The sequence below is a fragment of the Brienomyrus brachyistius genome, chromosome 4, assembly GCF_023856365.1.
Source record: "Brienomyrus brachyistius isolate T26 chromosome 4, BBRACH_0.4, whole genome shotgun sequence".
NCBI classification, from domain to species: Eukaryota; Metazoa; Chordata; class Actinopteri; order Osteoglossiformes; family Mormyridae; genus Brienomyrus; species Brienomyrus brachyistius.
The window spans coordinates 31,093,799-31,108,501 of NC_064536.1; the positions used below are offsets into that span (position 1 = coordinate 31,093,799).

Here is a 14,703-nt window from a genome sequence, read left to right on the forward strand (position 1 = left end):
TGAGGACAGCTCACTTAATTATCAATCACTGTTTCTCAGTGGTGCTATACTTTGTCTCTCTCGCTGACAGTTTCTTGCTGATGTAGAGCCCTGGGCACTGCTCTTCCTCCTGCTCTTCCTCCCCCCCTGCCCCCAGACACCCTCCCTCCCCCAGTGGCACACACCCCATGGCAGTGCTGCTGGCCTCCTCAGCACATGCAGGGCTGCCCTTATAGAGCCACACATGCCACAGCCAGTCACTGCTGTAAAGGACGACGTTGGTCAGGTGGGCTGTGGTCTGTCAGTAGGTGACACAGAAGACAGCAGAACTCGTATCAGCCAATCAGAGAGGAGAAAGTGGGTTTTTCATTGGACTCCTCAATCACAGATAGAGACAGATAAACAATGCAGTTTTGGAGAATCAGGAAGTGAGTGTCAGTCTCCACAGATATGAGGTCAGTGAGACACACATAAGGGTCCTCTGATGCTCCTCTTCATCCGCTGATGGGCCTCCAGGTGAGAATCACTTACTTCAGGATGGTTATTTCTTCACTTCGTGTTTATAATGACTAACAGCAGATATCCCAGGAAAATGTATAAATTAACTATAACTTGACAGCATGTAGTTCAACGCTTAACTGTGTATGAGCCCTCCAATGGACGGACATCATATGGATTAATGTCGGACAGGAGGTTATATTCAGAGTACAGGCAGTCATCAGGTTACAAACCAGATCGGTTCCCAAAGTCAGTCTTTAAGGTGAATTTGTAGGAAAGTCAGAAAAGTAAATGCAGTACATGATAATAATTATCATTACTATTACTGCTATACAGTAAAAAACAAAAATACAGTATTGTACTTCCAGCCAGCAAGCCGCTTGCAGCAAGCGACTGATTTTAGAATTGATTGCAATATTTTATTTGTCCACTATGTGGTAGCAGTACACAGAAATGTTCTAATTCTATCATTACAGCTGCATGATGGACTGACAAAGTCTGCAGATATACTGACATATTGCAGTACCACCATATCTGTACCCGTAATCAAAACAGTGACAGTGAGAAAATCATTTGTGTTTTTATACACTGACACACATTTTTACAATTTGGTTTTATGGACAACATTGACTGCCATATATTACTAATAAGGGGCAGCATGGTGGTGCAGTGGTTAGCATTGTTGCCTCATGCCTCTGGGACCCGGGTTCGAGTCTCCACCTGGGTCACGTGTGTGGAGTTTGCATGTTCTCACCATGTCCTCGTGGAGCTTCCTCTGGGTACTCCGGTTTCCCCCACGGTCCAAAAACATGCTAAGGCTAATTGGCGTTGCTAAATTGCCCATATGTGTGTGTGTGCGAGTGAATGGTGTGCGAGTGAATGGTGTGCGAGTGTGCCCTGCGATAGGCTGGTCCCCCATCCTGGGTTGTTCCCTGCCTTGTGCTCATGGCTTCCAGGATAGGCTCCCCGCAACCCAGTAGGATAAGCGGTTTGGAAAATGGATGGATGGATTATTAATATCCCTATGACTGTGTGAACTTTTATATGTAATAAAACTTACAAATGTCATGATGTACCAAACAGTACTTAAAGTTGGATGAGAAAAAGCAACAAAGAACCTCAAATAATTTTTCAAATGTTTATTGTTTTACACAAGTAGCAAAGGGGTTCATAATAAAATAAAATATGCTGGCCTATAAAAAAACAAAAATTCACAAGAGACAAAATGAAAAGCAAACAAACAGCAGGACATGACAAACTTTTTGTGGTCAACCATTTCTTTAAGAAATCGGTATGGGCACAGAACCTGCTCAGTATTTGGAGGGGAGCGTCTGTAAAAGCACAAAAAAGGAACACGTTCAGCAACGGTCTCTGCAAGGGGATTCAAACCCACACGCTTTAGCGTTCGGACACCTACAAATTGTACAAATGAGAAACTTTAAACATTACAAGCTAACGTTAGCTGGCTCACTGGAGAAGCTCTGCAATAAGGGGAAACGTGTCTAATTTACGCCGTTTAAGCTACCATTAGCTAACTAGGTAATAGCTACCATAACTCCAAAGTTTAACTGAGATGTCAAGAAAATCAGTTACTAGCATACTTGACATTGCAACATTTAGTCCGAGCCATTACAAATGTAAACCACATAATAAAATTTGAAATATACACGCCAATACGGTAAATAATAACCTTAACAACACCATATTCGCTGCAGCCTCCCGGATCCTCGTCTTCCGGGTCGTTTGCAGGGTGCGCGTGACGTCAGAGGCAGAGCGTGCAAATGACAGAGAGTGCGCGTGCTGCGGCTCGTACTGACTAGTAGCGACAAACGTAACAAATATTACGGCAAATGAAATACTTTGGTGTACGGCAGAGGTGCAGAGTTTGCTGGAAATTTTGACGGACTACAGTATCCAGGAACAACTAGATGCAAAACACAAGAAGTCCGAGATATTTGTTAAAATACGAGGCTACCTTCTTATATGTGCAGCACGATTCAATTGTATTCGCTTAGTTGCTTACTGGATAAATCTATGAGGGCTGTGTGTCAATGCACGCAAGACAACCCCAGATAAATCGCAAAATAAGGACAATCATGAGCTCCGATATTCTGTGCAGTAGTGCTGTTCTTCAACACAAAAGACAACGCATGAAACAGAAAAGCACAACACAGAAAGTAGCACGGTGATAACGAAAGCGTGTTCAGGCCTGAAACTTTAAGTGCAATGTGTGCGCTGATCTGAGAGTCAGTCATACTAAGCCACAGTGAGTACACCCACAGAGGCGATCCTACTGGGCCTCTTGTTTTCGTATTGATCCACAGAAATTAAAAGGACCTAATGCAGTGGCACTTTAAAAACTGTATAATGCATAATAAGGACTGAAACAAAGGCCTGAGGATAGACCCTCTGTATGCAGCACAGTCTCACCTCAAGTAACTGAAAATATGTCAGCTACTTTATACTCGTGCATAAGAGAAATATGCAGGGCTGCCAATTCTAACGTATGTGACGTGACACACGCTCTCTGACTCTCGCACTCATGCCAGAGATCTTTCTTTTTATTATTTTTTTAACTTTTTTTTTTTTAATTATGCATGCAAGAGATCTTAAGACAAGTCTATATTATTCCATTATGAACCTAAAATTTGCGGCATCAAAAGTGCTGTGGTAGTTTCAAACCATACTGACTACAACTAATGAAGCTACCCTGTGAGCTAAAATGATACTTTGTAAAGACCAACTATCAGTTATTTTATGTTGCTAAAATAAGATTTCAAATATTCTTAAAATATCTGTTCCTGTAAACAACAGAACAAAGACAACATCAACAATGTTTTCCTTTTAACTGATAAGAAATACACAGAAAATGCATCAGTGGACAAACACACATCGTAAAGATTATAACCTCTGACAGTATGTACTGGCCCTCACTGTTTTCTGCAGTGTCTCTCCCTCTCAGCTCTTCATTTCACACTTTATTTTTGTATCTGCAGAAAATAGCTGTGAGTCACATGAATGACACAGGAAACCAAGCAAACTGACTTAAATTTTTTAAATATTCCCCCTGCACTTGCATGTTCGCCCCATGTCGGTGTGGGGTTTCCTCTGGGTTCTCCTGTTTCACCCCACAGTCCAAAAACATGCTGAGGTGAGTTGGAGTTACCATATTGTCTGTAGGTGTGCATGTGTGTGAATGGTGTGTTTGCCCTGCAATGGGTTGGTGCCCCATCCTGGGTTATTCCCTGCCTTATGGCCATAGCTTCCCAGATAGGCTGTGGACCCTCGTGACCCTGCACAGGACAAGTGGGTATAGAAGATGGATGCATGGATGGATAATATTAATGGATATAAACTGGATACTGTCGTTCATGAAGTCTTCTTTACTCCGGCTGAAATTTTTATTTTATTACTGAAGGAGTCTATGCATTGATAGTTTATGTTCTTGAGTAACAGTAATGTTATGACTTGATGAAGCGCTAGACATTCAGCCTTGTGATTTTATCACTTCCTGTGTAAAGTGTCCACTCCCCCTTCACTCTGCCTGCTGTGTATGAGAATAGAAACGACAGAGACAGTGAAGGTACAGAGGATGAGGAAGTGAGTGTCAGTCTCCACAGATCTGGGCTCAGTGACACACACACGTATGGATCCTCTGATGCTCCTGTTTCTTCTCATTGCTGGGCTCACAGGTGAGTGTCACTCATTACAGTGGAACTGAGAAGAGATCTCTCTCCTGCTCCTCCCCACACTCTCAGCTGCACTTTGGAGATCATGATGGAGATCTGCTGCTAGTTACAATAATGTGGTCCTGGATATTTTGAATACTTTTTGATATTTAACAAATGACACATTCTTGCATACAGTGGAAGCCACTTATTGTGATCACGGTAATATGGATCAAATGCTTGGCACAGAGCCATTCCTGTACAAATACTGTTTAGATAATTCAGTTATAGTAATCAAGCAGTCTGCTAACACTGATCATTTTGGGTCCTTTTCGACATGACGACCTATAGAAAAAATGAAAACGGAGGTAGTAATTCTTTTTTTATATATAATGTAATTTCACTTTGATCGTCCTGTAACTTTGCCTTGCGGTAACCTGCCTGCTTCTGGCTAGTTACCTAAGGCTAATGCTGCGTGCACAGAAAACATGAAAATGTGCTGTGAAAATACAAATGTATTGAACTGAATATTTATGTACAGTACTGTACTGTATTATAGCGTATTTGAATTATGCACAGTTCAGTAATTTAATTTGTACAGTACTGTAATTTGAAAAGCGTTTGAAACAGCTGTACTGTGTTTTGACATCGTCAATAAAATTCAGTGAATAGTTACGCTGTGCAGTTTATTACCTTATATTCATGTAAAAATATACAAACCTCAATTAGATAGTAATCTGCCTGAGGCATAAAGAAGAAGAATAAAATCTGTTGTAATGATCATCCGCTTATAGTGACCAATTTTGCCCAGACAGACGTGATATAAACAGTTTCCACTGTAATTTCAAAAGAGAAAATTATACTTCATGAATTTCTAATTTTGTTTTTTTAAAAAAGCAGATTTCATTTGCTTTTTAAAGTCTTTTGCAAACTATTTCAGGAACAGTGATATTTAAGGAATGATCAATCTATCGTGAATCAGATTATTGATATTAAGTATAATATCTAAATATACTGTGTGATGATGTCATCTCTCCCTTTTAGTGATCAATCAGTAAAAAGACACTGTTACTGCAAATAAGATGCCCTCGCCTCTTGTACCCTGTGATTTTCTGTGAGGCTGACTGGGGTCATTTCAGCAGTACAGGTGGTTATGTGAGCAGACGGCCGAGATGCCATCTGTCATTTCTGTGTGTACAGTCAGTGGGGTCTAAACACCCAGCTTCATGTGCTACTGGAGCAGGTCTCTGTTTATCAGGGCTCAAGATCAACCTCAGGGATCGAGATTAGACCTGGTTGTCTTTCACTCTCCAGTGGGTTTGGAGAGCTAGTTAACCTCTAGCTGGTAGAGACTAGGGGCAGTGTGGGGGCCTCACACCCCCAAGCTTGTGGTTTTGATATCTGGCCTAGCTCTCTGTGGGCAGTTTGTATGTTCTTCCTGTATCTATGCTGATTTCCTCTCAGTTCTCCGGTTTCCTCCCACAGTCCAAAGACACGTGGTTCAGGTGAATTGGTGCCTCTAAAAGTGCCCATAGTGACTGTGTGTGAGTGTTTGCCCTGTGACAGACTGGCATCCTGTCCTGGGTATTCCCCTGCCTTGTGCTCTGTGCTGCCTCAGATCAGCGCCACACTCGCTGTACTGTACTGACCCTGTACTGGATAAGCATGTGGAAGATGGATGGCTGAACTAAAATACATTTAAATACTTTCTGTATCTCATTCTTAAGTCAAATACCACAGAATTAAGTTTACAAATGAAGCCTTAGTGTCACAGGGGTGTGGTCGTCCCACAGTGACAAGCCCATTCATTCACCTCATCTAGGCCTTTTACTAGGGATTTAAGGTCCTGGTTTTCCTCTCAGACCCTAGAACACACTCCCAGACTCAGATTCCCGATCCCACATCCCGCTGTAGCCCTTCCCAAGATCCGACACCTGTTTTGTTTTCCTGTGTCTCTCCCTTGTCCTTGTGACAAAATGACAGTCTTTGTCTTTTAAACATCCCCGTGGTTCTAATAAATGAATGTGACCCTAATCCAAGCATTATACAAACATTATACAGTTACTTAGAGATACTGTGATGTGGAAAATGTGAATTCAGTTGGTTGTTCTCCCTGCAGGTGCTGACAGTGTGTTCACAGTTGGATGGGTGACTGTACAGAGAGGAGGATCTGTAACAATCCCATGTTTCTGTGATGACAGATATAAAACTCATGTGAAATACTGGTGCAGAGGGTTTAATGTAAGTTCATGTACACCCATAGTACACACTGACTCTCCACAGGAGGGTAAAGTGTCAGTCAGAGATGATCCTGACCAGCGAGTCTTCACTGTGACCATCAACAATCTGACAGCTAAGGACTCTGATAGGTACTGGTGTGGTGTGAAGCATAGTGGAGCCTCAGATGTTGGAGATCGGGTTAACCTGTCAGTCATTGATGGTAAGATGTCTGTACTGCAGACTGTAGCCAATGAAATGCACAGTATGTAACATGTCATTTAGCCAGAAAGGAAGGACATTAACAGAAATATTAGAGGAAAAGATGCTTTAATATTATAAAAATCTGCATTTTATTTTCATTCAATGTGATAAACGAGACTTGGAAGAAGTAACAAGTGACAGTTTAAATGGACGACTACATGGGGTTAAATATGATAAGTAATATGTTAAGAAATGTCAGTTTATTTGACAAACATTTACATATGCATGTTGTAATGGGCTGATATTCATAAACATTTCATTGCTATGCAAATCTTTGAGTGTTTTATCTGTGTGTTCAGGTCCTCCAGGGCTGTCAGTGGAGAAACAGGAGGTGACGGGTGTGGATGGAGACAGTGTCAGTGTTCAGTGTTACTATGGAAACAACAGAAGACATAGGATGTGGTGTAAGATTGGGGGCTGCTGTGCATCAGAGAGATCAGTGAGTTTGGATGGGAGGCCTGTCCTGATCAGGGATGACACAGTAAATAAAGTCTTCAGTGTGACAATGAGTGGGCTGGAGAGGAAGGACACTGGCTGGTATTGGTGTGCTGCTGGAATCCTGCAGATCCCAGTTCATATTACTGTTAAACGTAAGTAATTCATTTAAATCTGCATGTGAATCATTTATGCTTGAATATAAATAGATAAAAACGAATTAACCCTACAGTTTCCTTCATGAAGGGGGTCTGTGCTTCTTTGTGGGGATAGTCCCCTATTTTCAGATATTGTGAAATAAGGTAATTTATTGGGATTATAGTTTCTATGCTAGTGGCACGGTGGTCCAGTAGGCGGCGCTGTTACTTAACACCTCCATGTTTAGGGGTTTGAATCTGGCTTCTGCTCTGTGTGTGTGGAGTTTGCATGTTCTCCATGTGCTGTGTGGGTTTCCTCCCGCAGTCCAAAGACATGAAGTCAGGCTAAATGGCGTCTCTAATAGAGAGTGTGTGTCTATGTACCCTATGACTGACTGGCATCCTGTCCAGGATGTACTCCATCCCTGTGCCCTGTCCTGCCTGGGATAGGCTCCAGGTCCCACATCCCTGACCAGGAGAAAGGGGTAGAAGATAGATGGGTGGATGGCTGTAGTTTTATGTGTCTATGAATGTATTGGAATATTGACTTACACATCAGCCTTAATTCTTAGAGAGACATCCTGTAATTCAGCTCTGATAACCTCATCAGATACTAATACTGTCATGACCTGCTTGTCGGCTCCTCACGTGTGCCACGCCCCCTGCTTACCCACGTGTTCTTTCCCGATCGTACCCAGCTGTGTCTGATTATTTTCAATCAGTTCTGTGTATTTCAGTCCGTGTCTTACCTGAGTCCTTTGTCTGTCATTGTTGTTAGCTGTAGTATTGGTGATGGTTTCCTGTCTGTCTCTAGTCGCTAGTCCTAGTTTCCCCCAATAAACCCCCGTTTTGCCCCGATACCTGCCTGTTTGCCTGCTTCGTACCAGCTAACCCGCACGATCACCTGCCTGCACCACCCCGATCGTGACAGAATGACAGACCGTAAGAAAAGGAGGAAGCAGAGGAGAAGGAAGCACCTGGAGGAGCCGATCAGTCTGGGCGCCTGCTCCCTCGCCAACCCCTGGCCTCTCACGGAGGGCGAGAGAGAGGAGCTCGTCCTGGGCTCTGACCCAGAACCGCTCTATCTGGGAGCCTACTCCCTAGCGAGGCTCTGGGCTCCCAGCGACGACGACGAGGATGAGCCCTTCACGTTCCCTGTGCTGGAGCCTATCCCCCCAGAGCAGCTACCGCCCCTGGACCGGTACAGTTACCGGCCCGAACGACTGGCAAATTGGGGAGGTTTTAGGGCTGTAAGGGACTCGATCCCCCGAGTGCCCCGGGTCCCGAAGAGGATCGCGCCCGTCTCCCCCTCCCAGGACTTGCCAGTTCTGCCTGCGCTGTCAGCGCAGCTCCCGCCTCTGCAACCTGCGTAGCCGGAGCAGCCATCACCGCTGTCCGCTACGTCTGCGCAGCTTCCTCCACCTGCGGCTTGCGAGTCCGAGCAGCCGCCGCTGCCTGCGGACCCCGCTCCCGTGCAGCCGCCGCTGCCTGCGGAGACCACGCCCACGCCCGAGGCGCCCTCTCTGCCACTCCTACAGCCTGCAGCTCCCGGGCAGGCACCCCCCCTGCAGCAACCTGCAGCTTCCGGGCAGGCGCCCCTTCCACTGCCTGCCCTAGTGACTTTGCCCCCATTCCCCTCATTCTCTGCCTCTGTCCCTCCTTCCTTTTGTTCCTCCTGTTCCCGCTATGTCCCCTTTCCTGCTTTGTCTTTCTGCCTTCCCTGTCCTTTGTCAGCTCCTGTCTCGCGTCCTGTCGCTTGCCCTGTTTTGTGCATCGGTCCTGTTTCCCGTCTCTCGTTGATGGTTCTGTTTCTTTTGCTCCAGGTCCCGGTTCCCGTGTCCCGTCTGTCGCCTCCTCCCTGGCACGCCCGGTGAAGCGCGCCTTTGGAGGGGGGGTTCTGTCATGACCTGCTCGTCGGCTCCTCATGTGTGCCACGCCCCCTGCTTACCCACGTGTTCTTTCCCGATCGTACCCAGCTGCCTGCCTGCACCACCCCGATCGTGACAGATACTTTACCCAACACCCGAGGCCTGCAGCGGGGCGTCCGGGCCTATGCCAGAGCCCCAGAGCTGTGGTGCTAGAGATCGACTTTTATTTAAATTAGAAATATATTATTTTATACTATTCACAAATAAGACAGATTAATAAATAGAGGTAATGTGCTTTCTGCCAGGATGGGACTGCTGGCTGTCTGCTTCTTACATCCAGGACCAGCGGTTAAACGAGATATTACAGTCACTCTGCAGTCACCCTGCAACAATTTGTCAACCGGCGGCCATTTGTTTCATTGTTTGCTTCCTTCTCATGGGCTTATCGCTCACGACTCCAAAAGCTCTTGTGCTGACGCCCCGTTACCCACTGTCGCGGACATTAGCTGACCGACATGCCTAGACATGCAATACGCATAAATCCCCCCCCAAAACAGGATGGCTGTGTTTTACCGATATAAAATAGTACATTTTGTTTAAAGCTACAATAAATATATTATAATATTTTCATAAAATAATTAATCTCACCTGTTCACTATCAGTGCCCTGGGATATTAACACTTTGGTCATGACACTAATTCATTGTTCTCCATCTAATCATTTTCTCTGTAGAATATCTTTCATAATTTATATTTCAGTTTCAAGAGTGACCTTTTCTTAGTCTTTATTAACAGAAAATTGCTTTTTATTAACAATCCTTTCTCCTGTTTCCACTGCTCTCCTTTTCTCTGCACATGATGAAGAAGGAGGGGATAATGAAAAACGGAGGTAAGCATTCAGCAGCATTTACAGTAGTGTGGGGGTCCTGCTAGCAGCATTTACCTGATCACACAGTGATGGGAAACTGTCATTTTAATTTTAAGAAAAAAAGATATTGTTTTTTATTTCATTTTCTTAATAATAAACTTGAGATCCCATCCCATCCAGGGTGAGCCCTTGCCTTGTGCCCTGTGCTGCTGGGGAACGACTGCAGGCCTGTTTTTACAAAATAGTGTAACATGTTGTGTGATAATCTCTAGCTATTTTCATGCTCTTTGTTAATGTCTCCTGTTCCTCACATGTGTCCTGTGTAATAGTACAGATGTGGCTGTACCGTGTTTCTATAAAGCATGTAAGACTTTACTGTTCACATCCACCCTCTTATTCAGCTCTTTGGTCCAGCTGGCTCTGTATGTAGGACTGAGCTTATTGGTGCTGCTGTTGGTCATCATCATCACATGGAAAGTGCGGGACAAACACAGTGAGTGGCAACTTCATGCTTTTATCCTTTTCCAAAGATTGCTTGACAGGGACACAGACAGCAGCATTCAGACACACAGGTCTATGCAGTGAAATTAAAACATAGAACGTGGTCACAACCCTTTGGAAAAGGAATAACAGTGCAGAGCTAAAATCCACTATAGTACAAACAGGACATCAGAGGACAGCAGCCCTGAAGGAGCCTTTCTAACCCGAACCCTTTCCTCCATGATCCATGATCAGACTTTCCTCTGACCCCCTGAGTCTGTGTCCACCCAGCTGAGCTTATAAAAACCTCCCTGAATTAGTTATTCTAACCAGGGCCGGCTGGGATTCACTGATTGGTTACCAGCAAGCTCAGACTGGTAATCAGTTGTCATAGAAATAAGAAAACTATTGCCCCTATTGAGTAGATAGTTTTACTCATTAATTAGACTTGATAATATTTTCAGATGTATGTACATGCTGATTAAAAGTGAATGTGTTTGTTACAAAGCAAGTCATCTGTGTCGGTTAAGGACAGAGACAATGGTGTCAGCAGAATAATTTTCTATTTTTTTCCTCATTTCTTTCCTTGTAGAGAAAAATGTGGCTGGGGGCCAAAATGTAGGAAGGACAGTAAGTTCATGTTTCATATGGGAAGAAAATCTGTCATGCTCCGATCATGCCGATCCTCTTGTGTGCCACGCCCCCTCACCTACCTCATGTTGAATCCTCGTGTTATCAGCTGCTTTTTGTTACATCTAATTAGTCCTGTGTATTTAAGTCCGCCTCAGAGTATGTTTCCCCATTCAGCGTATTTCCGAACCCACAAATGCTACCCAGGGTCATTAACATCTTAATGTTACTGGTGGTCCTTGAGTTCCCGATGGTGTCATCCCCTAATAAATCCCTTGTTTTCCCAATCGTGGCATATATGGTTGCCCGTGTCTTGTATGCACCCTGTACGACCCTCGCATGTCTTTAGCATCATGTAAATTACTCACTTTTATGTACACGCACAAAAAACACGTCACGTCTGGGGAATATTAAGGGGACAGTATACGGGATGAGGAGAGCAATTTTTTTGGAAAAAATAAATGAACAGCTTCGGTCTTCCTTAAAACGCGACATTTTGGCGACGAGAATAGAGCTTGCACTTCCACCACCTTCACCTTCTCTTGCACTTCCCGGCGAACCTCCTGTCCCTTGGACTCGCTGGCTGGAATCATTCCAGACATACTCGGATGTCCTGGGACAGCATGAAGTCAGCGACGCTCGGAAGAAAGCCATACTTATTCACTGCTTAGGCACGGAAGGACGGCAGATCTTTCGGACGCTCGGACCTGCGGAGATGTATGAAGACGCTGTTTCGCTCCTGGGTTCTCACTTCGCAGCTCCACAAAGTGTCATCCTGTGGCAGATTCTTTTTCGCCGAAGGCGACAGCAGCCGGGTGAGTCCGTACATCAGTACGTGGCTAATCTGCGTGGTTTAGCCAGTCTTTGTAAATTTGGTGGCATGCAGGATGAATTCATTCGTGGTCAGCTGGCTGAACACTCTAACCACCCTAAAATTAGAGAGCGACTGTTGACGGCAGCACATGACCTCGCTATCGCTATACAAGTCGCGTTTAAAATTGAAACAGCAGCGGAGTTTACGTCTAAATTACCTTACCCCGCTGTCACCTCGCTCCCTGCACAATATGTATCTGCATCACAGCCACCTTCGTCAGGACTATCTGAAGTTGGTTCAGATGTGCATTATACACCGCGAAAGCAACAACGACAACGCTGTGGGAATTGTGGCTCATTCTCCAATGTGTCGACCTGCCCGTCCGATCCTCCTGGATGCCGTGGAATCCCCGTGTTTACCAGCTGTTTCGAAGTGTCTTCATTAGTTTTGTGTATTTATGTCCAGGTCAGAGAATGTTTCCCTAGTTCTGTCATTGTATTGTTATGGTGATTTTTGTTCCGTATGCCTATCCGGCTCCCTATTAAATCCCTTTTTGTCCTTCGCCTGTTTTCCCAGTCCGAGCTTGCCATATCATGACGCCGTGTTACTGGGGTCCGGAGCTGTCCTGCCCATGGGCAACGGTGCCAGCGCTGTGACAAAGTTAACCATTTTGCCAAAGTATGCCGGTCGACCCCTGCAAATTCTACAGCGCTGTCACTCTCCACTGCACCTCCATCTGCTTCTACAACTATTCACACTGCCAGCTTTTAAAACCTGTACTGCAGAGCTGGACAAAGTCTGCCTTCCCCTCTTATTGGGTACTGGGGCCACATTCACTTAATCTAGATACTGTACGGTAGTTTTTTTCCCATGTGCCACTTTCTAAGGCCGTTCCTGCTCCATGTGGCTATGGCACTTCCAAAATTCACATGTTAGGCTCCAGCCGGCTATCAGTCCGCTGTGGCTCTAAACTAGTCCCAGACTTTCCCTTTCACGTCTCCCACCATTTTGCCAACATGGGCCTTGACTTTTTTACTGCCCTTGGATTCTTCCTACTGGATACGACTGGATCTGCCGTTTTAACTTGCCATGGCAGCAGCAGTCCCCTGTTGGAGGGCGTAGGCTGTCTCTCCACATTTAATCACCAACCCCTACTTGTCCCATCTATAACTTCAGTACTTCAGCTCCCATGTTGAGTCCCCTGGCCCTTCATGATGGTGTTGCTGCTGAGCTGCACCACCTGTTGGAGGCAGACATTATTGAGCTAGTTGATGCTTCTCAGTGGATCTCAAATCTGGTGATAGCTAAGTAGAAATGCAGGAGTCTGTGTCTCTGTGTCGACCTCCGGGCTGTAAACAAGGCCGTCGTCCCTGACATGTACCCCCTCCCTTCCATAGTAGAAGTCACTTCCCACTTTCATGGCTCGATGGTCTTCACAAAACTGGGCCTTCGTCGGAGCTATCTGCAGATCCCTCTCCAGCCTGACAGCCAGAATCTCACGGCTTTTGTGACACATGCTGGAGTGTTTCAGTGCACATGGATCTCATTTGGGCTTAGCTCTGCCCCCAGCTGCTTCCAGAAGATTATGACTACCATCTTCACTGGCATACCTGGGGTGATTATCTACCTCGATGACATCATGGTCCATGGATTCTGCCTCACGGCTGAGGGCCTCATTCCACTTCAACCTAATATTGAGGCCATTCAGCGTATTTCTGGACCCACGAATGCTAACCAGGTTGTCTCTTTCCTGGGCATGACAGCTTATTACCTGTGTTTTTTGCCTCACTACTCCGCTACCACAGCTCCATTACATCAGCTGCTGCAGAAAGATGCATTTGGATGCCAGCCTGCTTTGAGGCTTTCCAGCTCCGGAAGTCCCATCTCACATCACCTCCTATCCTGGCAAACTTTTCCCTCTCCTGCCCCACCTCTGTCGCCTGTGATGCCTCAGCTGTGGCAGTTGGAGCTGTACTGTCACAGCTGCAGGATGGAGTGGACTGGCCCATTGGCTCTGCCTCCCGTGCTCTCACCCCCACCGAACGAAAATATTCCGTGGGCGAACGTGAGGCTCTAGCCTGTGTCTGGGCCTGTGAGCGGTGGCACATGTATCTTTATGGCAGGGCATTTACACTGCGCACTGACCACTAGGCCCTGACAGCCTTGCTTGCAACAGCTAGTACAGGATGCAAACCACAATGACCGGTGGTCTGAGCAACTGCAGCAGTACAATATCATCCTGTTTTACCCCAGGTTGTGATAACGTTGTGGCAGACCTGCTGTCCCGCTACACCCAGTATCCTGCAGCACCTGACTCCATCTCTCAGGAACCAGACCTCAGCCAGATGATGCACACACCACTGAAGGCAGCTGTCTCCTTTGATGAACTCCGGCTGGCCTCAGAACCAGACCCAGTCCTTCCTCAGCTTCGTACATACATTCGCACAGGCTGGCCGACTGAAGTCTCTGCTGAGGTGACCCCTTACCACAGGGTCAGGGATGAGCTTTCATGTTGGAATGAGCACTGCGTAGCTCGTGGAGCTGTCACAGTGGTGCCAAGCAGCCTTCAGGCCCGTGTTCTTAGCATGGCACATGAAGGCCATTTGGGCATTGTACATGTCAAACCACGTTGTAGGGACCTAGTATGGTGGCCCGGCATTGATAGGGACATAGAAAATCTAGTTAGGGATTGTGCAGCTTGCCTTATGAGCAGGAAAATGGGCCAACCTGCACCACCCCCCCTGCAGCCTCCGGTTTGGCCCATCCTGGGGAACATCTCCTACTGGATATCTGTGGGGAACTACATGGAGTTCCACACCAGCAGCGGTTCCTCCTTGTGGTGCATG

The 14,703-nt window shown here is 45.9% G+C and overlaps 1 protein-coding gene across 18 annotated transcripts in view; it reads left to right on the forward strand.

The window, feature by feature from the left end:
* Window positions 1-14,703, forward strand: part of LOC125740322 (polymeric immunoglobulin receptor-like) — a 176,212-nt gene that overhangs the window by 125,795 nt on the left and 35,714 nt on the right. For 3 of the 18 annotated variants that reach the window (XM_049011276.1, XM_049011277.1, XM_049011278.1), the window contains exons 7-8: window positions 11,006-11,043; window positions 11,715-11,858. The exons of 2 other annotated variants lie outside the window; for them this stretch is intronic. In XM_049011276.1, coding sequence (XP_048867233.1) covers window positions 11,006-11,043; window positions 11,715-11,858 — 182 coding nt within the window. Of the gene's footprint in view, window positions 1-3,060; window positions 3,629-4,040; window positions 4,170-6,264; window positions 6,387-6,514; window positions 6,586-6,925; window positions 7,217-8,085; window positions 10,427-11,005; window positions 11,044-11,641; window positions 12,323-12,433; window positions 14,250-14,703 lie in introns of those variants that run through there. 13 more of the 18 variants (XR_007397507.1, XR_007397508.1, XR_007397506.1 and 10 more) reach the window with 13 other exon arrangements.